Source organism: Penicillium waksmanii, assembly GCF_028829765.1.
Source record: "Penicillium waksmanii strain IBT 27052 chromosome Unknown utg000001l:1.0-4852451.0:1.0-4856178.0, whole genome shotgun sequence".
Classification (NCBI taxonomy): domain Eukaryota; kingdom Fungi; phylum Ascomycota; class Eurotiomycetes; order Eurotiales; family Aspergillaceae; genus Penicillium; species Penicillium waksmanii.
The window spans coordinates 1,178,424-1,203,364 of record NW_026643248.1 but is presented as its reverse complement, the minus strand read 5'-3'; the positions used below and the strand labels follow the sequence as shown (position 1 = coordinate 1,203,364).

The 24,941-nt window shown below is 50.4% G+C and overlaps 8 protein-coding genes across 8 annotated transcripts; 3 read left to right on the top strand and 5 right to left on the bottom strand.

Annotated features, from left to right (window-relative positions):
• Positions 1-349: 349 nt before the first annotated feature.
• Positions 350-4,003, top strand: N7481_000431 (uncharacterized protein; the record flags this gene model as incomplete). Its single annotated transcript, XM_057259650.1, has 1 exon — positions 350-4,003. The coding sequence occupies one exon, from the start codon at positions 350-352 to the stop codon at positions 4,001-4,003; it is 3,654 nt and encodes a 1,217-aa protein (XP_057127482.1).
• Positions 4,004-6,689: 2,686 nt separating this feature from the next.
• N7481_000430 (uncharacterized protein) lies at positions 6,690-6,907 on the bottom strand (the record flags this gene model as incomplete). Its single annotated transcript, XM_057259649.1, has 2 exons — positions 6,690-6,805; positions 6,838-6,907. 2 exons carry the CDS (start codon positions 6,905-6,907, stop codon positions 6,690-6,692), a joined length of 186 nt encoding a protein of 61 aa, XP_057127481.1.
• A 1,042-nt stretch (positions 6,908-7,949) lies between these two features.
• N7481_000429 (uncharacterized protein) lies at positions 7,950-9,498 on the bottom strand (the record flags this gene model as incomplete). The annotated part of the gene is made up of 2 exons (XM_057259648.1): positions 7,950-8,234; positions 8,404-9,498. 2 exons carry the CDS (start codon positions 9,496-9,498, stop codon positions 7,950-7,952), a joined length of 1,380 nt encoding a protein of 459 aa, XP_057127480.1.
• Positions 9,499-12,646: 3,148 nt separating this feature from the next.
• N7481_000428 (uncharacterized protein) lies at positions 12,647-14,922 on the bottom strand (the record flags this gene model as incomplete). The annotated part of the gene is made up of 6 exons (XM_057259647.1): positions 12,647-12,969; positions 13,030-13,795; positions 13,845-14,126; positions 14,197-14,549; positions 14,611-14,780; positions 14,834-14,922. The coding sequence occupies 6 exons, from the start codon at positions 14,920-14,922 to the stop codon at positions 12,647-12,649; spliced, it is 1,983 nt and encodes a 660-aa protein (XP_057127479.1).
• A 154-nt stretch (positions 14,923-15,076) lies between these two features.
• Positions 15,077-16,378, bottom strand: N7481_000427 (uncharacterized protein; the record flags this gene model as incomplete). The annotated part of the gene is made up of 2 exons (XM_057259646.1): positions 15,077-16,209; positions 16,285-16,378. The coding sequence occupies 2 exons, from the start codon at positions 16,376-16,378 to the stop codon at positions 15,077-15,079; spliced, it is 1,227 nt and encodes a 408-aa protein (XP_057127478.1).
• A 202-nt stretch (positions 16,379-16,580) lies between these two features.
• On the top strand, positions 16,581-17,153 carry N7481_000426 (putative small nuclear ribonucleoprotein SmG; the record flags this gene model as incomplete). The annotated part of the gene is made up of 4 exons (XM_057259645.1): positions 16,581-16,610; positions 16,682-16,753; positions 16,936-17,010; positions 17,094-17,153. The coding sequence occupies 4 exons, from the start codon at positions 16,581-16,583 to the stop codon at positions 17,151-17,153; spliced, it is 237 nt and encodes a 78-aa protein (XP_057127477.1).
• Positions 17,154-18,634: 1,481 nt separating this feature from the next.
• Positions 18,635-23,891, bottom strand: N7481_000425 (transcription initiation factor TFIID subunit TAF2; the record flags this gene model as incomplete). Its single annotated transcript, XM_057259644.1, has 2 exons — positions 18,635-22,827; positions 23,786-23,891. 2 exons carry the CDS (start codon positions 23,889-23,891, stop codon positions 18,635-18,637), a joined length of 4,299 nt encoding a protein of 1,432 aa, XP_057127476.1.
• Positions 23,892-24,031: 140 nt separating this feature from the next.
• N7481_000424 (uncharacterized protein) lies at positions 24,032-24,841 on the top strand (the record flags this gene model as incomplete). The annotated part of the gene is made up of 1 exon (XM_057259643.1): positions 24,032-24,841. The coding sequence occupies one exon, from the start codon at positions 24,032-24,034 to the stop codon at positions 24,839-24,841; it is 810 nt and encodes a 269-aa protein (XP_057127475.1).
• Positions 24,842-24,941: the final 100 nt, after the last annotated feature.

The following is a 24,941-nucleotide window of genomic DNA, read 5'->3' as shown; positions in this document are numbered from 1 at the left end:
CGTACTTACACCACCACCAGTCACCCCCTTCTCTTCTCAGGCTCTTCTGTTCCTTTCCAACAACCCAGTCATTCGTTGATTTCTGTTCTGCGTGAGAGGAAGCTTTGCCCTCGACATGCATCCCACATTCCTTTGCTTTCTTTAGATTGTTCCACGCCCACATTCTTTATTTTCCTTTCTCTGACGCGCTGTGGCGCCTCCTGAATTCTTTACTTTTAACCCTTTTTGGCTCGGCTTCTGCCCATTCGCCTCACTCCCACACCACCACCACCAATATTATCACTACCACCTCTAGACTCGACTGGTCTCGACTTCACTTTTTCCCCTGTCGTCGCCTACTCCCGACACAATGAGGGTTTCTTCATTGTTAGGGTCCGCGGCGGCCGGTCTGCCCGCCCTGTTCGCCTTGTTTTCGCCCATCGCACACGCCCAGTCGTTCGATGCCGTCTCGATTCCCGATCTCGACCTCTCCTCGTTGGGCCGTGTGACCATCACCGGTGACTTCGAGGGTGTCTCGCTGTACGAATATGAGGGCCAATCCGAAATCACCCAGCGACCCGGATCTTCGATTCTCACCCCGCTTCCCAATGGCATCCTGACGAATCTGACCTCCGCCGACGCGCAGATCAGCGACATGTGTGCCTTCACTCAAAAGGACGGAACTTTCGCTGGGATTTTTGTCGGTGGAAACTTCTTAAGCCTGGGTGGAGTTGACTCGCCCGGCGCGGCCCTTTTTAACCCCAACTCCAGCAAGGTCACTGCCCTGCCCGGCCTGAAGGGCTCCGTCTCGACCGTGCTTTGCGACCAGGACACCAATCGCGTCTACGTTGGCGGATCATTCACCTACGGAAAGACCAAGAACGCCGTTGCTTGGTCTCCCGACGACGGTTGGACCAAGCTCGCATTCGATGGTCTCAATGGTCCCGTTGAGTCGATCTTGAAGACTAGCGACGGTCACATTGTATTTGGTGGATCTTTTGATGGTGTCGGCAACTCAACGCACTCGTCGAAGAACACGAAGCAAGTTCTTAACCTGCAGAATGCGACCATCACATCCGACACCGACTCGTCTCTCAGCGGCTACTCCGATAACCGAAACATCATCTGCTCGACTAGTGGCAAGGCCGCTACCGGTCAAACATACCTCCTTCACGACAATGCCCCTGGATTTTGGCGCGCCGACCTTGGTTTTGACTTCTATCCGACAAAAGTTCGCCTCTACAACACTCATATGGATGGACGGGGCACCAAGGATTTCCTCTTCCGCGCCCTTCCCGACACTGGCATCATGAACATGACCTATACCGACGATTCAGGCAATAAACAGAGCTGCGATTCCTCCTGCCCGCTTTCCGATAGCACCACCGAGAAGTACCGCGACTTCACTCTTGTCAATCCCGTTGGCATGCGTGGATTTGAGATCGAAATTTTGTCCTGGTATGGACAAGGTGCTGGACTGAATGGTATCGAAGTATTCCAGGACCAGATCGTCACATATGCTGTCGACAAGTACAACGAGCCATCCTGTGCTGGAATTGAGTACGCGGCAAAGTCGACCCATACTGGTTCCTGGACTATCAAGGATGGTGGATATCTGTCTGCCCAGGTGACCGATTCCAACGCCGACGACACTTCTGTTGTTTATAAACCCGATATCAAGGAATCTGGCTACTATATCGTCAAGGTCTTTACCCCTGGGTGTACACAAGACAATACTTGCGCCTCTCGTGCCCAGGTCAACGTGACGGCGACTCTCTCGACCGACTCTGATAAATCTCAGCCATCCCCCAAGGTCATCTCCCAGACCAACAATGATAACAAGTACGATATGTTGAGCCAAGATTCTGTATATGTCGACGCCGCCAGTGACTCGTTCCGCCCTGCTGTCACCCTTCGGCCTATTGCTGGACAGGGAGATATTACCGCTGTTGCATCCCGCGTTCAATTTGTGCTGATCAACGGCACCGCCACCTCCGATGACTTGAACGGACTCTACGACTTTGATCCTTCTTCCAAGAAGCTCGATACCAGTGACCTTGACAAATCGGACATCAACAAGGCTGGCGAATCGCTCAACCACAATGCCTCGGTTATGACCCTGGCTGCGAATGACGATGTCATCTACGTTGGAGGAAACTTCACCTATAAAACTATCCACAACATCATGTCCATCACTGATGGCAATGCTACCGCAATGCCCGGCGGTGGTCTGAACTCCGAGGTGCTGTCTACCGCTACTCTTGACAGCACTCTGTACGTTGGAGGTCAGTTCACAGACACTTCTGACGGTGGTGTTGATGGCCTCAACTATGTTGCCTCTTACTCCTTCTCTTCCAAGAACTGGGTGTCTCTGGGTGATGGTGTCAATGGACGTGTTGATAACATCTATCCCCTTGAACTGAATGTGTCATCGGCGGTCAATGAGACCACCATTGCGGTGAGCGGTGATTTCACTAAAATCCTCGCTCATGGCGATAACCCCGCTGTCTTCGTTGCCGGCTTCGCAATTTGGGTTCCTTCTCAGAAGGTCTGGTTGCAGTCTCTCAATGATACCCAGATGGAGTTTGCTGGTCGTCTGTCGGCTGTTGCTACCCACAACGACACTTCGCTTCTGGCTGGCAGCCTCGCCACGGATGGATTCAACGCTGGCGGTGCAGTGTCCTTATCTGAGAGCGATGATGATCTTGATTTGATTCCATTGCCCATGAAGTTGGAACACCCCAGCACCAAATCTGGATCTGATTCCAGCCAGGGGGTGATTACCGGAGTCTATGATACCTCCTCTGACCGCAACCTCACCATCCTTGGTGGTCGATTCACCACGACTGCCACCAATGGCTCGACCGTTGACAATGTTGCTTTCCTGAATGGCACTGAAGAGACCCTCACAGGTCTCCCCACGGGCCTGCAAAGCAACTCTACAATCATCTCGATGCTTGTGTCCAATGACACCCTCTACCTCGGTGGAAACATCACAGGAACAATTGGCGGTGAAAACGTGAGCGGCCTGGTGACTTACGATTTGGTAATGAATGAGTTCGCCGAGACTCAGCCTTGGGGACTGAGAGGCAAGACTAACGCTGTCAACGCTATCGCTCACCGACCAGGCTCATCTGACGTCTACGTCGGCGGTGACTTCGCGTCAGCTGGAAATCTCCCCTGCAACACTGTTTGTAAGCTGGATGCCTCGGATAACTCTTGGCTGTGGCCTTCATCGGACATCAGTGGATCCGTGATCGCTCTCAAATGGGCGAACAAGAAGACACTGTATGCCGCAGGAGATATCAACATCAGTGGAAATAACAGCGCGATTGCCACCTTCAGTACCGAGTCCAGCCTTTGGACTTCCTTCCCAGGATCATCCAAGTCCGCAATTCCGGGCAACATCACCGCATTCGCTCCCGCCAGCGAAGACATCAGCGAGTTCTGGATCGCGGGCACATCGACCAACGGTTCAGCCTTCATGATGAACTACGATGGCTCCAACTTCAACTCCCCCGGCAACCTCTTCTCCGAAGGCACCCTCATCCGAGGCATGGAGATTCTCCCAGTCAACCAGGACCACTCATCCGTGTCTCTCCTGAACGACGACCAGATCCTCCTGATAATGGGCGAACTGATCATCCCGGATTTCGGCAATGCATCCGCAGCGCTCTACAACGGCACCGCAGTCACGCCCTTCATCCTGTCCTCCAAATCCGACGGCCAACCCGGCAGCATGTCCCACCTTTTCTCCGAGAACGAAAATCCCTACTCGAGCGGCAGCGAAAGCCACCACTCAAACGGCATCGTCGTCCTCGTCGCCTTCTGCTGCGCCCTGGGCTGCGTATTTCTCATCGTCGCTGCCGGCGTCATCTTGAACAAGATCCAGCGCCGTCGCCAAGGTTACGCCGCGGCCCCGCAGACCTTCGGTACAGACCGACCAACAGACATGACCCGTCTGCCGCCAGAGTATCTATTCAATTCCCTCGGCCACACGAACCCCACCGCGCCAGCAATCTAATGAAAGCATTCCCCCCCTCTCCCCCCCCAACCCCTCTCTCTCTTGCACAAAACACGCCCTGTTCCTAAGCCTTAGCTTAGGTCTTTCAATTTTTCTTTCAATTTTTTTTTCTCCGGAAGCAACGCCGCTGCTTATACCCCGCCCCCTTAATGTTTGTTTACTCTCCTGCTGTTTTCTGTCAATGTCAACCAGCGCAATTGCACTGCGATACCTTTCTCGCGCCGGCCGTTTTTCTCCCCTCTCCTTAATTGGATTGGATTGTTGGTCTCGACGCTTCCCTCCCGTTTCCCTTGACGAGATGATTTGATTTTGTCTCTTGTCCTGGTTTCGAAATTTTCCTCCCCCCTCTTGTGCATATGATATGCCTCCATATACATGTGACACTTGCCCTTTGTAACTTAGTGATTACATTACGTCCTGTCCCGGGGACGTGGTTAATACAATGATCTACCGATTATGAAGATATTTTGGTTTTGTTCTAGTAGGGTTGAGAGTAGGATAGATGTAGTGGTGTACTCATAGGGAGAATGGGGAGGGCGAATATAATCCTTGTTCATGATAAAGATCGAGCTAGACTATCTACATGACCTAACACTCTGCCGGCTTCGCAAGGATCCTCGTCCTCGAGGATAGTAAGGATAAGATCGTAGTCTGTAGCGACAGTGAGGGTAACATGGACATGAAGCCTTACGCCTTAACAGACCCGATAGCAGAGTAGAACCAACCGAACAACATAACCGACAACACCGAAGGACGAAACATGGGGGTTTTGTCCATACCGACATTTGCTCGGCAGTTGGGTGGGCTTTTGTGTCCTGGCAGCATTGTGAGACTATGCTGTGTTCGTTCGACCATATGCGATAGTAGTTTCTGGCTGTCCGGAGTGTTTGTCACAACAGACCGTCAACCAACCGAACAACCTCAAAACTCCGCCGATCATGCATCCATCATCTTCAGACACGCTGAGCACGTTCGGTAGCACGTTCGGTAATCGACTCTTCTTCGGTATGCCGCTTCGATGATCGACCCCCTCAAGGAACGGTCGCGAGACCATTCGAGACTCCAAGTTCATCAGCAGACTCGATAGATACCCCAATAGAAGCTGTTTGGAGAAAGGACGATGGGTAGAAGGGAATTGAAAGAACAACTTAAATCGAAGGGGCGATGCCTGAAGCGAAACGAAGGCAGACCGACGCCTAGCAGATGTAATGGACTCTATATAATATACAGAGACCAAACTTTGTCGAAAATGCCATCGTAGAAGCAGGAGAGGATCCTGCGATAGTTCCTCTGTGAACAGGATAAAAATATAAAGCGTGCGCGCATACCACCAACGTAAAACTTGTCTGAATTCGTACAATGTTCATTGCACCATTTCCAGTGACATCGCTCGGTTACCGCGCGCGGAGATCAGGTTCCCCGTAAGTCTTAATGGCCAGAACGGCTGCCTCGTTGTTGAGTGTAATATGCGGAGGCAGGAAATGTAGACAGGAATCGGAGATAAAGCCGGTCGTCAGTGTAAAGAGTTTCCAGTTACTTTCTCTTGGGAATGCCATCTTGATCATGCCTGTGTCCATAAAATTATAGGGGGTTAACTTAACCCAGTTGGCAAGCCGGCCTTCGGGCCGGCTGTCAGGTTCATGAGACTTCACATCCTTTTCTCGAATTTGACGGATCTATGGGTCTAACTTTCGGCATCCTCTTTCGCGGTGGTTATGTTTCGCGACGTTCAACTTTCGCGAAAGAGTGAGGCTGCCACCTTGGCTGGAGACATTGGTAAAATTTGCGCGAATATATAGGCTGGGAAATCCTAGCCCATCCTTGGTTGGAATAAAGCTTCATTTAACACGGAGAATATCGTCGGAGAAACATAACCCAATTTGGCACCATGAAGATTAGAGACAGCCTCATTGACCTTCGAGAGAATTTGACGTCTTGCAATTTCGTGAGGTCTCGAACACCACTCTCCATCTGGCCTGATCCTCCGGCGTAGTGCCCCATGCTGGGTCTTCGCCCCATTGTGGGTGCCATGGATTGATATTGTTGTATTTCCATTCAAAAAAAGGAAGCCACCCCAAGAGCGAGTCGGCCGCTGTTCCTCCACATCAGCGACACCCTGTGCTGAGAAGCAAGATAATGGAGTCCATCCTCATGCTGCTTTGAACACACACCGCCGATATGGCAATTGGTCGGTCGGATGTATAATTCCCCATAGTAGATGCTGGATATTCATGCTGACGCTTCGACTTGTCTTGATAGCGAAGCTTTGAGGGGGTTATATAGATCGTCCAACGATTGGGGTACTTGATCCGCAACAAGCCCCGGGTCCGCGACAAATCACGTCTCCACAGCGTATTCGCATCCATGTACCGCCTCATCGGTAATAATAGCGGGCATTTTCTGAACCAGGGCGGGATTGAGAGATTGAAAAAGGCATTGTTGTGATAGAGATGGCGACTGTCAGAAGTGCCCGGTAGTATTCATTCCGTCACTTGAATTGCTTAAAGCGACGGTTGTTAAATGGTACTGGATATTGCCACCTCGGCCGGATCGCTGAATGGTACGTAGAAATGATTCGATTTGTCGGCTTTGTCTAGCTTCGGCGCCGACCTGAGTCGCAGCCATGGATTGGTTGAGGACCGATGCCTTTCGATGCAGTCTCTGGTCTTTGGACTTTGTTAGAGTCCTATATCCCCCCGCGTCGGGTCGATTCAGCCTCCTTAAACCCACCGATGCGTTTGATCTCCTTATAGGAGAGCCCCCTCCTCTTGCATTTCACGAGGAATGCATTGCGGGAGTTGCCTATATGGCGACTGGCCCTGTTCCGTCCGTACCTTCTTGCCCTCTCACGAAGGAACGAGACGAGATTCGAACTGAGCTTCCTGCTTGCGGGAAACCGATCATGCAGAATGACTGTCCGTAGGCAGTAATGTTTTTGAGTATGAGGACGATTCCAGAACGGCACGGGAGAATTATGAATCTTTAGTAGGGGACTGCGATCACAGTTCGGTTTGAAGTCGTGGAAAATCAGGATCGGACACAAGTTTTCGTGGCTGGGATTTGGACGCGAAACGGTAGAGGATGAAGATGGAAGCTGTTGTTGTTTATGTTTTTTGGTTTGTTGTGCCTTCCCAGTGAACTTGGTGGTTGGGTTGCTCCTTCCCTGCGAAGGGGGAAATTGTATTGTTTAGGCAACAACACAGGAAAGTCTTTACAGAGTATAGTATGATATATCTAGATATATCTAGATGGATGGAAGGAAGGAAGGATAATAATAATATAGATCTATATTGAGAGCCCAAGGCACATACCTCAAAAGCCTGAAGGATACTAGCGAAAATTGGAAGGGGGCTGGAAAGATGAAGAAGACGGTTTGGTACTACCCCGGCCAGCAGAGGAAGAAGACTTATAAGCACATTGCATTATGCGTGTTCCAAAGAAATGTTTCCATGATACAATCATACATAAATGGACCACATTCAATGCAAATGAAAATCTTTAGCCTCGATTGACTCTACCAAAGTATGGTAGAAGTTTCATATTAAAACACTAGTACCGGATATCTACCGCCGTAGCCCTAACTCCACGAGGAAAATAAGCTTATACTCACACCACGCCATACACACACAAACACAAACATACACGAAGACACATGGGCACAAGGCACACGACACGGCACAGCACACACCGCACACACACTGTACACACACTGTACACACAGGATACACCATACGGGACATGCACAGACATAGTCGGCACGCACATGAGTATACGGCACGCACACAGACACACAGCAGGCACGGGCACCCACGCAGAGAGAGAGAGGGCGAGAGAGCTGGAGAGAAGGAGAGGGAGAGAGGAAGAGGGAAAAGGAAAAGGAAAAGGAAAAGGAAAAGAATCAAGCCCTCCGCACACCACTCCCGACAAGCCCAACACAAACAGCTTATTAGAGATCGTGAATCTCGTACCACTTCTTCTTGCAAGTGGCATTGCCGAACTGGTAAGAGCCCCCATTGGCCGAAATGTGCTCCGACACCTTCTTCCAAGGAATCTTGGGAGACTGATATGCTTGTGCCTGCATCTGTTGATATTGCGCCGGCACCGATACTGAAGCCGGGGTTGTGATCGCACTCGGGCTGGTGTTCATCGCTGCTATGGCGGCGTTGGCGGCGAGGTAGGGCCGCACAGACTTCTCTGTATATAGATCCACGCCTTCGCAGAGAAGTTGAATCTGGGAAATGCGGTGTTAGTGTTTGGACAATTCTTGCTTTTTGGTAGAGTATAAGATCTGGTGTTTGTGTTTGTGTTTGGGCTTGTGTTTGTGGGTAAGGGCATGGGTGAGATGAGTGTGCATGCATGGGAGGAAGGAGAGAATAGTTAGTACTCATTACTGTACATACATCGGCATCTGACCACTTAGGCTTGCGCACTCTCTGGTCCTTGGACTTTGTGAGAGTCCTGTATCTCCCTCGCAGGGTCGACTCCGCCTCCTTAAAGCCGCCGATGCGTTTAATCTCCTTGTAGGAGAGACCTTTGCGCTTGCATTCCACGAGGAATGCATTGCCACATAGGCGACTGGTCGGACGGACGAGTGGCTCCGGGCTAGAGATGTGGCTTCCATGAATCGAGGGAGTGTTGTGGTCTGTCCAGCCTTGTGGCTGGATCTGGTCCTCAGAGGCTGTGTTACTCAGATAAGCCAACGACATGGGTGCTGATGCTGCCGCTGCCGCTGGTGCTTGCATTGCATACGCATTATATTGCGATCCTTGGTATGCAGTGTATGCCTGGGGAACTGGCAGGCTGAAATCGCCGGACAATGAGGTAGGGTTCTTGTGGTCAGGGAACCCCATGATGGGTGCGGATGATGAATTTGTGGAGAGATGAGTGTATGGCTGTGAAGAAGATCTCGAATCCATCGCCGGAGCAATCAGGTTTGGTGAATCGTGCCAACCACTGTAAAGGTCCTCTGGCGCAGTGCTCCATGCCGGGTCGGCACCCCATTGCGGGCGCCATGCATCGACTTGGGTGTACTGCAGTGGTGCCCATAGTTCATTGCCGGAAAACGACATACTTTGAGGATGCTGAGGCATCATTCCCCCGACTACTGGAAGGTTTGTACCGTGAGACGGGAAACCGTGGTTCATGGGGATGTCGTCTTTCGGCGTGTTAAGGGTATCAAACGACGACATCAATGATGTTGGTGTCTCTGCGGTCTTGGCTGCGAACGACGGGCTTTGATCAGTACAGACCATGTTTAGCACTGGCATGGTATATTGTAAATCCATAACCGTCTCTGCTGCACTGGAATCTTCGATGCTCTCAAGGCGTTTGACATCATTCTCACTGTTCAAACACTCATTGTGACCGTATCTTACCACCCGCGAGAGTGTGGACTGTCGTGAAGCAGCTGTATCTTTGTGGTCGTTGCTTTGGTCTGGTGTGATGACCGGTGCTTCAGAAAACTCCTGGAAGCCTATAGAGAGAGGATTGTTCATGCTGAAAGAATGCTTTCGATGAGGTTTGAGTCTTGTAACTGGGAATTTGCGGACACGACGCGAGCGAGAGAAGCGAGAGCCTTCTGTTTTTGAAGGTTTTCTTTTGTGTCGAATTTCAGGGCAAGAAGAAGATGGCCATTGTGCCAAAAAATCGTAGAGTGAAAGTTGGGACAGGTTGAGGGAAGAGAACTGGTCTGAGATGAACCCGCAGTGGGAAGGTAGGTTCCTCTGGAGTGGCAGCCATTGCTCCCGAGCCCCCGAATTTACAAAAATGTCCACCATGATAGTATGAGAAAGCTCGAAAATGTGGGGAAAAGTTGGTGTAGAATTTGCCAGTCTTCTTTCTCTCTCACACTGGCTCACCGCAACTATTTGTTGATTGATAGATTTGGTCGTACACGGGATATCGCTGGGTGTGGATGACCGTTAAAACATATGCTCTCTTTCTTGCACCCTAGGACCCAGTGTCAGTGCGCAACGGCTACTATACCGCTGGTTGTTCAGGATGCCTGCAGGAAAAAATCATGATATCAGCCTATGTCTCATGTATGTGAGGGTTTTTATTCCCCGTATAGCATCACGGGTTGACGCCCAGGTGGCTCACTTTTCACTGAGTATATTATCAATGTTTGATGGCAAATTGAAAGAATATAGAACACAAAATGACGTGATAATTAGTGGACTGGAGGTAATTGATCTGAACATTCGAGAAACAAGATTCATCCAGTGGGGGATATCTCGGCTTGCGGCTGCACGGTTTGACGCAACGCTGTCTCAGATCTAAAGACAATCCGAGTGCTGTAAAGGACAAAAAAATCGATTGAGAAAATGAATTGGGCCAAAATTTCCACGAATATTCAAAAGATGAATTCGCAACAGAATTTATAGAAAATATTGCACCTTTGAAATGTTGAAAGCACGGGGGCCAATAAACGGCCATCTACAAGGTTAAAAATAAGAACGAGCTTTTCAAGCCCTTGATATGCACCCTAGCCATTTCAACCTCGGGCCGGCCCTTAGAGGAACTCATAAACGGTTCCCCGGAGTTTAGACCGTTGGACCATTCCCAATCGAGCGAAAAATAAGAGTAGTGCAGATCAGACATCCAGATCCAGCGTTGACATGGATCGTTACCGAAATGACACCAACCCTAGCCGAACCAAAAATCTCCGGGTGGCTGAAAATATCCGCTGTTTGATCCACTTTCCGGGCGTTTCAGATAATAATATTTATGGAGTGCAGTAGTGCTTTTTATTTCCTCGAATTCGGGATTCAACCATGTCTGTCTGGGGTTTTTGTGAGACAGGTAGACGGGTAGACGGGTAGAGGGGATGTTCGATATCAAACTTCTTGGGGCGGCTGAACGAGGGCTTTCAGAAAGCGTCTCACTAGACGAATGTCAACTAGTAGCAAGAAATCAAAAAAAAGTCGATAGGGATAATTATGTTGTCTTCATGTCTAGTCCATCCTCGATTCATGAAGAACACTCTAATCTCGAGCCGGACTGTAGCAACCCCAGCCCACACTAACAACTGACAGCCCCGAACCAGATCAACCCAGGCCGTGGAGAAGGCCATCCATCGAGCGCCGAAATACAATTGCTCGGAATATTGCTCATCGCCTCATTTCTCAGTTCTGGGCTTGGCTCGGCCAGTTTGACAATGCCCATCCTCCACGGATAACTACATGGGGCTTGCTGGAGAGGCTCTCTCTGTTATCCGCTCAAATGGGAAGAGAACCAGGCTTGAACCAACCGCACTGGAAAAGCAATTATAGTAGGGGGTAGCGGTATGCATGACCAGCAGTTTTGAGTTACCAGGGTATTTTAAGGTTCGGTGACCTGTCTATTTCTCTGTAGATGCGTTCTACCAGAGACAGCGGAGTGGACAGTTAATTTTTGAATCAATGATGGAAGAGAGAGGGAGAGAGAGGGGAAAAATAAACTCCAGTATTAAGCCCAGATAGTCTCGGAAGAAGTTGTCCCTGCCTGATACAGAAGGTTGGGATGACAACTATATACGAGAGTGGCAAGATCCTCACGACACGCCATAGACCACTCCATTCATCGACCGCCCGAAACCCCACCAGACTAGCACAACCGGCGATTGGCTCTGTTTCAAAGAAGCTTCTTTCCCCTAGCATGAGTAAATATCCGGATAACGCCGAAATCAGCAGGATGGAGAACTAGCCTGCAGAAATGCGAACGCGCAACGGCTGCTGTCTGTATCCCAGTCCAGGGAGAGCAGGGCAGGGCAGATAGATCGTCCATTCGGATACAATCCCGGGAATTTGGGGAGCTTGGATACTCATCACCCGTTGATCCACCCACTAAGATGTCTTTTTGCTTTTAGGCACCATTGCCTCAAGGTTGGAATTATCAACCGACGGGAGGTCTGCCTCGATGAAACGAGGGGATCGCTTGCATATGCAGATACTTTCGGGCTGCTGTTATTCATGCCGCTCCCTTAAGAGGAAAACAAGACATTAACCCTGACTTGGGCTCAAACTGAAACAAATCCGGGGAAGCTGGAGACATGGCCTGAATGAGGTTGGTATAACAATGTTCGGGAGCAGGTTTCTTTCACCGAGACGAAGGTTGGAAAGCAATGATACTGGTTATTTGGTCTGGTTTAGAGTAGGGACCTCGGTCATGGAGATGGTAGTAGGGGCTTAGTATCACGCATCCTTTATAATGGAGTGCTTTTGTAATGAGCATCTGGCCACTTTTCCAATTGCATATGCCGGCCTCAACAACAGTCGAAAACAGCGGACAGGAAAGACCTCGAGACCTGGAATTCAGTCCCCCACCCCGCAAATTGCTAGACGAAGATGTTCCGGATGAGAAACAACTCTGTATACATCCAGACATGTAGGTATGCGCTGTCGCGGATATGGGCCCAATGGGTAGTGGGAAAGAGAGACAACTCAACCCGCACCCCGCTGTCTCTGATAATTTCAAGGGATACTGGAGGTCTCGGGTATCGAGATAGACGAATCCAATGAGCAAGCTCAACTTCATTTGCGCAAAAAAAAGAACCAATTAGGTCTCTCAACAAGTAGAATTTTTGACCGAAGTGAAGTACAACTCGCCCTTCTCGAGCAAGACCGACCAAAATGATATTGTAGGTCAAGCAGCAAAGACAGGGACTCATACAGAATGTCGATTCGCACGTTCATGTGGGAATGAAGGGGGTGTGTGTAAAATATCTAAACTAGACGACATTCTGGAACCAGACTCTTCCTCCGGTAATGGTGGCCTTCCTTGAACAGGTATATGAATCTCTCTCTCCTCGGTACAAGATAATGAGACGCGTCGATCGAGACTACCCTCCAAAGCGGGGGCCAGATCCAGGACGGCCATCCCCGGCCTAGAAGCAATATTGCTAAGCTGGATGTTTTCTTTCCGCTTCCGTCGGTCAGCTGCGGCTCTCCGGGATGCAAGACAATCCAAAAGTCGGTCAACAAAGAGCACTAGAGCCAATCAGAATGTTAAAATTAGACGCCAGAGGGAGAGAGAGAGAGAAGACAAACCGGTCAAAAGGGTCAAGCTGAAGGCATATAATATGATCGGCGAAGTCATGAATGCATGTGCGAGCGGAAAATGACTTGCGAACGAGACTAGGCTGGCTAGGAAGATCCCGAGAGCAACCCGTGCAGTCATTGATAGAATCTGGTATAGCCAGCGCTCATGACGTCGAGAGAGCAGCAGAAACGCAGTGAAAAGTCCCATCAGCAAGCTCGCGACAACAAAGAAGTACATGTAGACGAAGGCGAGAACTTTCATGTACATTCGTAGCAGCTGTTGATTGTCCAGGAGGCCGATGTCCACTTTTTTTGATGGGATTATGTCCATGCTGGAGAACAGTGCAGCCGTTACATTGCCCATTAGGTCATTGAATAAATCTTCTGTATATTGCAAGCCGACGGGCCCGACCCCTGAGCTAGACTCCGGACAAAGAGCCTGCTCAGCCAGACTCTCAAGTAGACTTGAAATGGCGGTCCACTCTTGGGTGGCACCTCGGCTAAATGGAATCTCCATGTCGGTGATAGTACTTCGTATGAGCCCAACTGCTCGCTCTGTATTGGGGCGCGGCTCTTCGCATACAAAAGAGAATGTCTCTGCCAGATATCTCAGCTTCAAGGTCACATCAAGCGTCAAGGCTAGAATTTGCGAGCCCTCGAGAAGCAGAATGAGGGCGACATGGAACGGGAAATGAAGCTGTACCCACAGCTGTTGGGATAGTTTTCCGAGATGTCGCCGTGGAGATATGTCAAAGTAGACTTGCCACAGCAAATACTGCGTTTGGTCAGCGCGGCCTCTCAGGCGGGGGATTAGGGGAACCCACCACGTTGGCAGTGACACCCAGTATGTGTACAAACGACCACTTGGTCCACCCCCCGGGCCGAACCGTCTTGTTGACAATTCGAGTGATCGCAATAACCCCTTCTCCAATAATGATGAGAGTGAGAAGACCCATTCGTACGTTCAAGTGGGTTTTCTGGAATCCAATGCCGGGGAATAGACAAGAAACCCCCATCACCGTCCACATTTCAACTCCAAACAGAACGAACCAAACGGTCCATATTCTAGCGCGTATATCATAGGCCCACCGGAAAGCGAAGTACATCTGAAAGAGTGTTAGCAACTCCAGTTCATCCCGAATGGGATTTCAGCGATCCAGATGAATGCCAACACACCCCGATGTAAAATATCGTTGTCATCCAAAGCACAGAAGCTGTATATAGTAGCCCTCTTGCAGAAGGTTTCATATGTCTGTAGACGAAAAAGGTGTTAATCGTGTACTGAATGGCTAGCAGCGAGCGACTCCCAGCGAGAATCAAACTCAGAGACTGAAAAGCCCAAACATTCTCATCCCGGACACGAGTTGTGAAGCGAGATCCGGCAGAGGCAAACCCGACCATTGCGCCAAGCTGAAATCCTTTGCATATTCGTTCGAAGATGGAGTCTCGTGCGAAGCGGATGTCGAACAAGGTGACTTGTAACCAGGTAAACCAAATCACCCCGAGAAATCCAATGTATGCACCCAAAGCTAAGAATATGACCATTAGAACAGAGCTTTCATCCCACCAAAGACCCCGAAGAAGTCGCACCATTCACATTATTGATCTCGTGGGTGGCAGTAAACGTGGAGAGATTGGCGACGAAAAACAAGTCGAAGAAGAGCTCGATAGGTGTCGCGTCTGAGTGACGGTAGAGACGGGGGATACTTTCGGTCTTCTCAATAGGACTGGCGATCCATGCTAGACGTGTGTCGTGTACGCTGGGTACCTCACATTAGGGGATGCAGTGAGAAGAGAGCGCATCTGGACTTACGGGATGTCGTTCTCCAGACCCGCATGTTTACGCAAAGGTTGTCGAAAGATAGAAAGATTCCATAAAGGAGGATTCCATGAAGGAGGCATGTTGTATATTGCAAAGGATGTAAAGAAAACAAAATGAAATTCTCCGTGGGGTATCAAAAAGGGAGAATCTTGACTCCAAAGATGCGTAGGTTCGAATGGAAGGCGCAGACAGCAGCCAAGCATCGGCCATGGATAGTACGGGCAGGAACAACAATTATACCATAGGTACATCTTCATCATTCGACTCTCCAGTGGCTGAAGCCGTTATGGGTGCGCCGATGCTTTCCAGCCCTCGCGGCTGTTCCAGAGCACCGGCTGCTGCACCATCCGCACCTCCCTCCACACCAGCCTCCTTTTTCAGTCGCTCATAGTTGTCGCCCGCTTCCTTAATCAATTTCTGAATTTCCACCTCACGAATAGCGATATCCGCCTTCTCTTTCCTCAAGTCTTCCATTCGGCTGATCATCTGCGTTTTGGATGTTTCCATCGTCGCCAGAGACAAGCGAAGTCGCTCGAGACTGTGCGATAGCTTCGGCAAGGAGGTCATCTTGGGAGGTGTCCGAGGGCGGTCGATGCCATCTGACCTGCTACCAATGGCAGCCTTAGTTTGAGTGGCTTCATAGGCAGCCTTCTCCTCTATATCGGAGTCTTCCGAATCGGATATTCCTTCAGCATCATTAATAAGCTCGCGCATCGCATCACGATCCTTCCGTTTCTGTTCGCGCTCCGCTTTCTTGCCCAGCGAGATTTTCCCATCCTCCACATATTCGTCAAATCCTTCCGCAAAGTCTTCGTCGTCCCGTATCAAGCGCGTGTCTGTATGCTCTTCCTTGTCGCCGCGAGCAACCGCATCCCAGTCATCATCATCTCGGGTGGCATTGTCGTCCAGCGCAATGTAATCCTCCTCCTTCAAATTGGCACCGTGTTCTAATGCTAGACGTTGCCGACGGGCCTTCTTTTCCCGAATCTCGGCCTCCGACGGAATCGCAGATTGTCCTGATACCTTCATAACCTCGCCAAACTTCGCAGCAACATCGACAGTTCGGTCTTTCTCGTCGTCCGTACTGGCCTTGGGTGTGGAAGGAGTTGAGTCGCGGAGTTCTTTCAGGTAGTCGTTGCTATAACTCGGTCGATCTAAATCCTGCGAGACTCGCGGAGCTGCCGAGGAATCTAATGTGCGTTGCACAGCGCTTCTCTCCATCGCTTTGCGGCCAAGGCCATGTCGCTTTGGAATGACTACCCCGCTGTCTTGGTCGTCATCGTCGGCCATTGAGGTCTCGCCAAAGGACAGGTTCAATTTGGATTTTTGCTTCGCTTTCGGGCGTATAGGTCGCTTGACGACGGGCTCTGCATTGAAGACATAGAGTTAGAAGCTTTATCTTAGGGCCTTATGCCTGGCAGTGAAAGAATATAGAAACAAACCTGGCGCCGCGCTCACTCCATTCCCCTCTCCCTCGTCCTCCTCATCGCCGCCAATTTTGCGGGGCTTCCTGCGGTTGGCGAATTTAGAGCTCATACTTTCTGCGACAAAAAGTAGAGAGAAAGAAAAGAAACTGTAGGTTGAGGCGAAATTCCCAAGGTTGTCTTGAAGCCGGCGCGGAGAGCTCTTATCGCATATCAGGAACATTGTTTCTCCGGGTGACCACCTCCAACCAGCGCGAACCTTTTCGATACGAGAGCATCCTCCGCAAGCCAAACCACATCCCCATTCGCCCAAGATGCCTCAAGCTCAGCCTGAATTGAAGAAGGTGAGTTACTTTTTGCTGCGCCTATGTGTATACTCCGAGCTTGTCCCACTAACCATTTCCCTTTCTTCCAGTACATGGAGAAGCGGGTCTTCTGCCAGTTGAACGGAAACCGCAAAGTTATTGGCCTCCTCCGTGGTTACGATGTACGTGTCGACCCTATCTACCGCCCTACCGCCCCAATTGAATGTGTGCCGTACGCATCGCGAAACCATTGCCTCATCGCCGCTGCTCGATACGGTGACAGCAGCAGCGCATGGCACGGCACGACACGACACCGGGGCGGGGCTATGCAACTTGCGAACAGGACTGATTCCGCGGCTTCTAGGTTTTCATGAACATTGTCCTTGACGAGGCTTTCGAGGAGAAGGCTGGTGGTGAGAAGGTTTCCATTGGAATGGTGGTACGTAAAGCATTTGATATTACCCGCGCACGTTGCGTTAGGCTGGAACTGGAACCCATTTGCTAAATGTTCTTTCTCGACAGGTCATTCGCGGTAACTCGGTCGTCATGATTGAGGCCCTTGAGCGGATAAGCGACAAATAAACATACCAACTATGTGATCTATGACATTGATTTTCGAGAACTCGCGAGGCACCAAAAGTTTGGCTTGAACTTCGAAACCTCTGCCCTGCCAGCGGCTGGCCGGGGAAAACCATAATGATACTGGGAGTTTCTGGATCTGTTGCTGCATGGGAACAATCAACCTTTTTTTGTTATTTCTCCTTGTTTTTTTGCCGTTCCCGGCTTGTTCACGCCAACACCTTAGCCGTAGGCATCTTATTATTGTTCGACCACCATTGACAGCTGTCAAAGCTTGGATTTGTTTGCTGTAACTGTAACTGTAAGTACTTGCACCAATCAGAAGGCACCTTTGTTAACTGTAGCCCTAGCACCTTCCTCAATTTGTACTACTAGTAGTCCTTTGCACCTTCCGTGAATACGTCAAGTTTGTTTGTTTGCCTTCCATAAATACTCCCTCCCCCCCCATTGTCATTTCTTCTCTAAATCCCCCGATCCTCACTCTCCAGGCCCCCCCCTAGACATATTTCTCAGCGTCGGCGACAAGTTTCTCGGAACTCCCGAAGGAAGGGCAAATTCAAACAAGTCCTCGGCTCCGGAGACAACCTATAGCGATCAAACCGTTCGCCATTTTGAGACATCAGTAATCGGAAAGAGCAAGAGCCTGGGTCTTGGCGATTGCCACACGCACCAGGCAGGTAGCTTCAATGTCGACAGATGATATCTTGAGCAAAATACTCCATTTTGAAAGATCAACGACATGGATTCAGAGAACCAATGCAGTCAATTCTTTCCGACAATACGACAATTCGCCGAAGCATAAACTTCCAGAGACCGCGCAGTCAGTCAACTTACATACAACAAATACAACCAAATTTCCGAGCCTCGCCCTAGCTTCAGGGCTTACTCCTGGCCACGATATCTAAATCAATCCGACAGCGCAGTACTTGCAACGACCTTCGAATTACCATATTGGAATTGCGATTTGGTTTCTGACAGATTTTGTCTGCAAAAGAACCAACTATCTAGATTGATCATTTCGTGGCGGAATTATCGATCCATACATCAGTGCATGGGTAAGAAAAAGTCCACAGTTCCTTATTCCCACAGCAATATCCTCTTCTGTGTTATCTTATACTAACATCCCCTATCTTGCTAGGATCGGATCTCCAAGGTCTGTGAGAAAATCCGCTCTCTCCAGCCGAAGCACGCAGCTGCGGTTGCCAACCTTGAACTTGTCCCAACTACCGAAAGCATGGTCTGTTTAGGCTTAATATTACAAATACCAGAGGGAAAAGCAAAACACATGATGTGATATTATTCTCTTCAAAAGAAATGCATCGCCGTCCTTTTCAAATTCACGCCTAAAGCCATGCTGGTTGGTGTTAATTTCCTTTTCCCCCCCGCCAGAAATAAAGGAAGTTGTAATAGAAGAGCAAAGAAAATGGTAGAGGTAGAATACATAAATGGAGCTGTAGGTAGGTGTAGGTATCGCTTAACTAAATTTATTTCGACTTTGGTCCGAACTTCAGCTTCAGCTTCAATCCGCCTCCACTCGCTGGTGTTGAGGGAGTTGTCGCGACAGGCGTACTGCTTTTCGCCGTTCCTGCTGTACCTGTGCCTGTCCCCCCGGCGCCCGCGCTGGGCGTACTCGGCACGGGCTTGGGAATGTGGAGCTTAGGAAGACTCGTAGAGGATGGTGTGCTGGGGCTGGGGCTAGGCCCGGGACCGTTTTCCTTTTTGACTTGCTTGAAGGTAATGCGTGGAGCGGGAGGTGGCATGCCATTCTCTTCGCGCTTCCGCTTTGAGTCCTTTAACGGTGCCAGGCTAGTGCGCACACGACTAGATCGTTGGAACTTCAGTTTTCCGTTGCCTAGATTCTGGACCTTCCAGTAGCGAGGAAGTGGAATTTGAGCCATCTTGGTTTTAATCGGGTCGAATAGAACGCGACAGATGTCGACTAGCTCTGCGATTTCTAGGATACCAAGGACTGGGGAATTACATGCTGCCCACATGTACTCTTTCATAGATGGGTCTTGGCCGATTTCCCTCTTTAGAGCCTCGAGGGCACCGGACACGGTTTGGCGACGGGCGAGATCGGCTTGACGGATTTCGGTTGATGATTCTTGTTCGATGATCAGACCGCCGCCTAACTGGGTGTTTTCTGGCTCTTTAGGCCGGCCAAAAGCGATCTGGGCCAGGGCACGTCCAAATATCCTCTGGCTGTGATGGCGGATGTACGCCGAGGAGTCACTTGTCATTGTATAAATAAGCCATCGGAGGAGTTCTTGGTTTTGGGAAATGTCCAGGTCGACAAGGCATTCAAATGCCTGTAATCGAAGAAGATCATATGTGCCGGCTCGTGTATAGGGGATGAAGCGCATGATATCCACATCCTGGATTTTGGCTTTCATGAGCTGCATCTGGCACTGCAGGGCAGCGCGAGAGTATATGTTTTGGAACGAGCTAGACCACTCATCCATGCGTCTGTAACGGTCGAACTCTGCTATAGTGTCTTTTTCCAACTGCTCTTCGGCTTGGTTCTCCAAGACACGCTCCATGTCGAAATGGGCTAGTTCCTCATCTGAACGCGCTTCATTTCTCCCTAGCATGGCGTGGCAGAGTGAGCGCATTAAGGAAGCGACGTAGAAGTTATCCGAGAACTTTGACAAAATCAGTATAATGTACCGTGATAATACGCCCACATGTGCTGTACTTACGGCATTGTTCGAGTTATCGTTGAATTTCAACTTGTCGAATAAAAAGCGCTTCACCCTCAGAGGAGTCTTCCCGCTGTTATCCCGTACCTTTGAGATGGCCTCGGGAATTTCTTTTTGCAGAATGTATGCTGCCCGATCCTCGAAATTGTTAGAACGAGTCATCGGGGACCCTGGCAGACAGAAAAGTTCTTGGAATGCTGTTTCAAGATGGTAGAGTCCAATCCAATCCACGTCATCCTTGGCATGCCTTACCAACGACCTCGCGGCTGTCACTCGGATTCCATGGAAATAGCGACTATCCATGAGTGTGCGAGCAAAAATTGACGATATCAACTTGTGCTCTCGTTGAGCTGCCATGTATTGTAGAGACTGTTTCGAGTTAGCAGTGAAATAGTGACCATCTGGGAGACCGAGGCTTACCTCCAACTGCGCGACAACATCCCTATCTTGCTGCAGTTGCGACAGATACATGTAACCAGGCATGCCCAGGGACAACTTGCAAATCCATTCGAGATCTGCATCCATGCGAATCCACTCGTAGGACTCTTGTCCCATTCTTTCCTCGTCCTCCTTGGTCCAATCGGTCAGGCGCCATGCCTCTATCTCCTCCTCAGTTTGCAGGACATCGCCCAAACAGTAGAGGAGCACTTCTTCTTGGGCCTCCGCTTCACCCGATGCCACGGCGCGTTCTCTTTGTTTCTTGTTTCGTTTGAGACGCTTGTATTTTGTGTTGTAGGGGATATCGAACTTTGTTACACCCTCTTTGATCTCAACAATATGCTCGTATGGTGTACCATCAGCCTCGTGGATACGAAGCGTCATGGACCCAGTAAAGACGGGCTGGGGGTGACCGGCATAGACATGCCTGACTTCCTCTTTCAAATCTCGCAAGAAAGAATTTTCATCAAGATCTCGCGCGACCGTTTGGTCTGGTTGAACCTGAACTTGTCTGATCATCATTTCAACGACAAGCTTCTTCTTGTTAAATCGCTGGGTGGCTTGGAAGCGTGGACATCCGGCACCGTAAACCCACTGCTGGAAAAAGACATCCAACTTGGAGTGGCCGAGTCGCTCACAAAGCTTCTGGAAGAGCGAAGAGGTCACTGCACCATTGGGAATGTCACCCATGCGCGAGTTGAGGAAGAGCCGAGAGATAATCCGGGACATGGTGGCCTTACCACTTGCCTTGGTGAGACGGCGATCAAGGATGAATAGGACCAAAGGCGCCTTCAAAGCGATGAAACGGTATTCGGAGGCGTCGATTTTGAGGAAGGTTCCCATATCATATATAGACGGGCGCTCATAGTCTAAGTCGCAGATCTTATCTGACATATTTTTCAGTCGGAATCGGTATTCGTTGGTGCCGCAGAGCTTTTTCATGAATGTATCTGTGATATACCATGCTATACCAACAGTGACCCAGGTATCAGCCGGCTCGTTGGGTATGATATTGATGCCGGTCCACTGGCAAGCCAATGTATGCACTAAAGATCTCGTGCAATCATACATTGGGTCGATGATCGACTCGGGGAATAGTAGATGACTGCTGCAGATGGCCATGCACGCCATGGGAAGGGTTTCTGTCGGGACATCATCCACAAAGCATAGCTTATAGCTCGAGAAAGGATACGATCCATAAGACAGCGAGAAGAAATCAATGGCTTGGGCCATAGGGAAGCTGGTGTTTTCGACTTCGGAACCCCTTCCTGGCAAGCAGAACGCGTGCACGGGAATGGCATTCGTACCGAGTTGCTCATCTTGATCACTTTCACGAAAGTCTGCCAGATTCACGTATTCAAAGGGGCCAACCGCGAAACCAATCTGCTGCGCCGATAAAGGCGAGAAGCACGAGAATGAAACAGTCTTCCTTGTGGGGTCCTTCGGGTCCACGATATCATCAGTCAATTCCCCCGAGCAAACCACCGACATGTCCAGTCCCTCATCATCGGTGGAAAGAGGTCGGTTCGGATTGCGTGATCGAGAAGGTGTGGTTGAACCTGATCCTGTTTTTCGGTTGAACACATCGCCAAGTGAGGCGGGGCATGATATGGAGACGTCCCAGGTACATCGTGACAGAGGATCGTCGACGCATGGGAATAGAGGGCAACCGACGCCTGTTTCTAGCGAGTTCGTCGTGTAGGCGTGCGGGTATCGACGGTCCCCGCTATCAATACCAACAAATTGGAGACCATCTCGAATCTTCTCAACTGTGAACTCGATGTTCACGGTCAGCTCCTTAAACTGAGTGCGGTTGACTTCGGGTGGTCTGGCTCCTGCTGGTCCATCCACTTCGCTCCCTATGCCTTGTAGTGTGATCTGTTCCTGAGCTTCGGCCTTGTTGAGCTCTCTGATCCGGACGCCTTTGGGAATGGTGATTTCTAGCTCTGGGTGCGTGGGGGTCTTCAGAAGCGCGTCGATATTGGGTAAGAGTTTTTGATGATATTGGGGTCCGTACAGGTTGAGATTCTCGTAAGGGTCGGCATATTTGGTGGTAGCGACAACATTGTTCACGGTCAATCGTTTGATCTCGCCTTGTCGGAAATTCAATCGGAATGCCGTCAATTCTTTCTTGTGAGGTAAAATAGTGATCTCTGTCTTCCCCTTGATGCTCTTAGAAAAGAAGTCAATCTCCAGCTCAACCTTCTGGTTGGCAACGCTGAATTCTCGATCCACCGGGACTGCCACCGTCGCGGTGGGCGTTTTCGACAACGCCCGGCATCGCGTAGTTCTCAGTATTGAGAAGCGCGAAGGGCGCAGTGGGGCGTCATGTCCATTCAAATCGAATAAGAGACCATATCCGGTGAGGCTGAAATGGAAATCGGGGCGAGTTCGAGGTGGGTAGGTTGGAGGCAGGGCGGGTATTGGAGATGCGCGCGACAAGCTCCTTTGCGAAAAGGGACAGTGGGGGCCGGGGAGGTCGAAGAGTGGAAATGGGAAATGGACAGAGGCAGTCGCAGCCACAGTCAGAGCCACAGTGTCTCAGGGTCTCAGGGTCTCTCACTCGTCAAGGAGTCCACCTCAGTTGCAGTTGCAGTTGCAGTTGCAGCAACTCGCAGTGACTTTCCCGGTGGAGTCGCGCGTTGCGGAGGGCCCCCACGTGACTTGCGGGCGGAAAAATCCCTGAGACATTCCAATCTCCTCGTCTTTCTTTCGCTATTTTTGGGTCACTTGCTTTTCGATTTGGGTGCGCTTTGGTCAGGATTGTGCCCCTATTTACTGCTGCCTGATTTTCGCCGTGCTTCTATCCCCCCCGGTGTCGACATATATCCTCCTACTCCATTCTGTACCTGACAGTGCTCACGCGACACGCGGCTCAACTTTCACCATGGACGCGATTATCAGAATGGTCCGAGGTGAGTGACTGAAGAATGCCCTGGGATCTCATTTGCAAAAGGATCATGAACTAATCTGTTTCATTTTCCCCCGCTGCTTGCAGAGACCCAAGAAGGACTTTCCGACGAGGCTCTTATGCCCCTGAAGTCTTACAAATATTCCAGCGTGGACAAGTCTTTCATTTCCAACTACATTCTGCGACACTACGTACGATTTCCCGAATTCCTCACGATATGAATCGCATATCGCATATCACATATATCTAGCGGGGCTATCACTGACTGGTTTTGGGAGGGGATTAGTGGAATGCCTTCGTCGAACTCTTGCCCATGTGGCTTGCGCCTAACATGGTCACTCTTCTCGGCTTTTTCTTCATCATCGGCAATGTCTTTTTGATCTGCCTCATTATGCCCGATATGGTTGGACCGGTAAGAGAGTCCCCACTGCCCGACAGGGATGGACATGTGCTAAACCTTGGACATAGGGCCCGTGGTGGTTATACATCAGTTTTGCGATTGGTGTCTGGATGTCAGTGCTGAATTGCCCCCCCCCTCCCCCTTTACATTATGCGCCACACTCGACAGGAACTGATGGATTACAAACAGGTACTCGACTCTGGACAATGTGGATGGCAAACAGGCACGCCGTACCGGAACTTCCAGCGGGCTGGGAGAATTGTTTGAGTTCGTACCGCCTCTGGACTAGCCATGGGAATCCAATTGCTAACTGAATCACAGTCACGGAATCGACTCGCTGAACTGCACTCTTGCCAGTCTCCTGGAGACTGCGGCTATGGGCTTAGGTGCTTCCCACCTGGGTGCCTGGACCGCCCTTGTGCCCTGCCTCGCCATGTACTTCTCGACTTGGGAGACCTTCCACACTCACACCTTGTACCTGGGCTACTTCAATGGCCCGACCGAGGGTCTCCTCATTTGCATTTCGATCATGATCGCCTCTGGTATCTGGGGCCCCGGTATTTGGGCGCAACCCATCACCGATCTTATCAACATCCCCGCTATCTTCGGCGATAACTCCGTCAAGGACCTGTGGATCCCCATTCTCCTTGGCGGCTTCTTCTTGGCCCACCTGCCCGGATGTGTCTACAACGTCTATGTGGCTCGTCGCAAGCAAGGCCTGCCTTTGACCCCCCTGTTGAAGGAGTGGGTGCCCATGATCGGCTTCACCCTCTGCTGCATGCTTTGGATGTTCTCTCCCTACTCTGGCATTCTCGCAGAGAACCATCTCGTTCTGTTCTGTGTGACTATCTCTTTCGTCTTCGGCCGCATGACCACCATGATTATCCTGGCCCATCTGCTGAAGCAGGACTTCCCTTACTGGACTGTCCTGCAGGCTCCCCTGGTCCTCGGTGCCCTCCTAGTCAACCTGCCTCGCATCGGTATTCCTTTCCCCATGTGGCTCGAGTTGTGGTACTTGCGTGTGTACTTCGTGTTCGCTTTCGTCCTGTACAGCTACTGGGCCGTCTTGGTCATCAACCGTATCACCACCTTCCTGGGCATCAACTGTCTCACCATCCGCAAGGACCGTGGCGCCGAGCGTGACCGTGCCTACCGTGAGTTTGGCGAGTCTGGTCTCCCTCTCAACGCTGGTCGCGACAGCATTCAGATCGAGGACGAGGATGATGGGTTCAAGAGCCACTAAATTTCTTTCACCAGGGAAATGTGATTCTCATTCTCCCTCATGGAAAAGGTGCTAATTGTGTCTACCTTCCACTTTTTCCCAACTGTATGACCGACGTTGC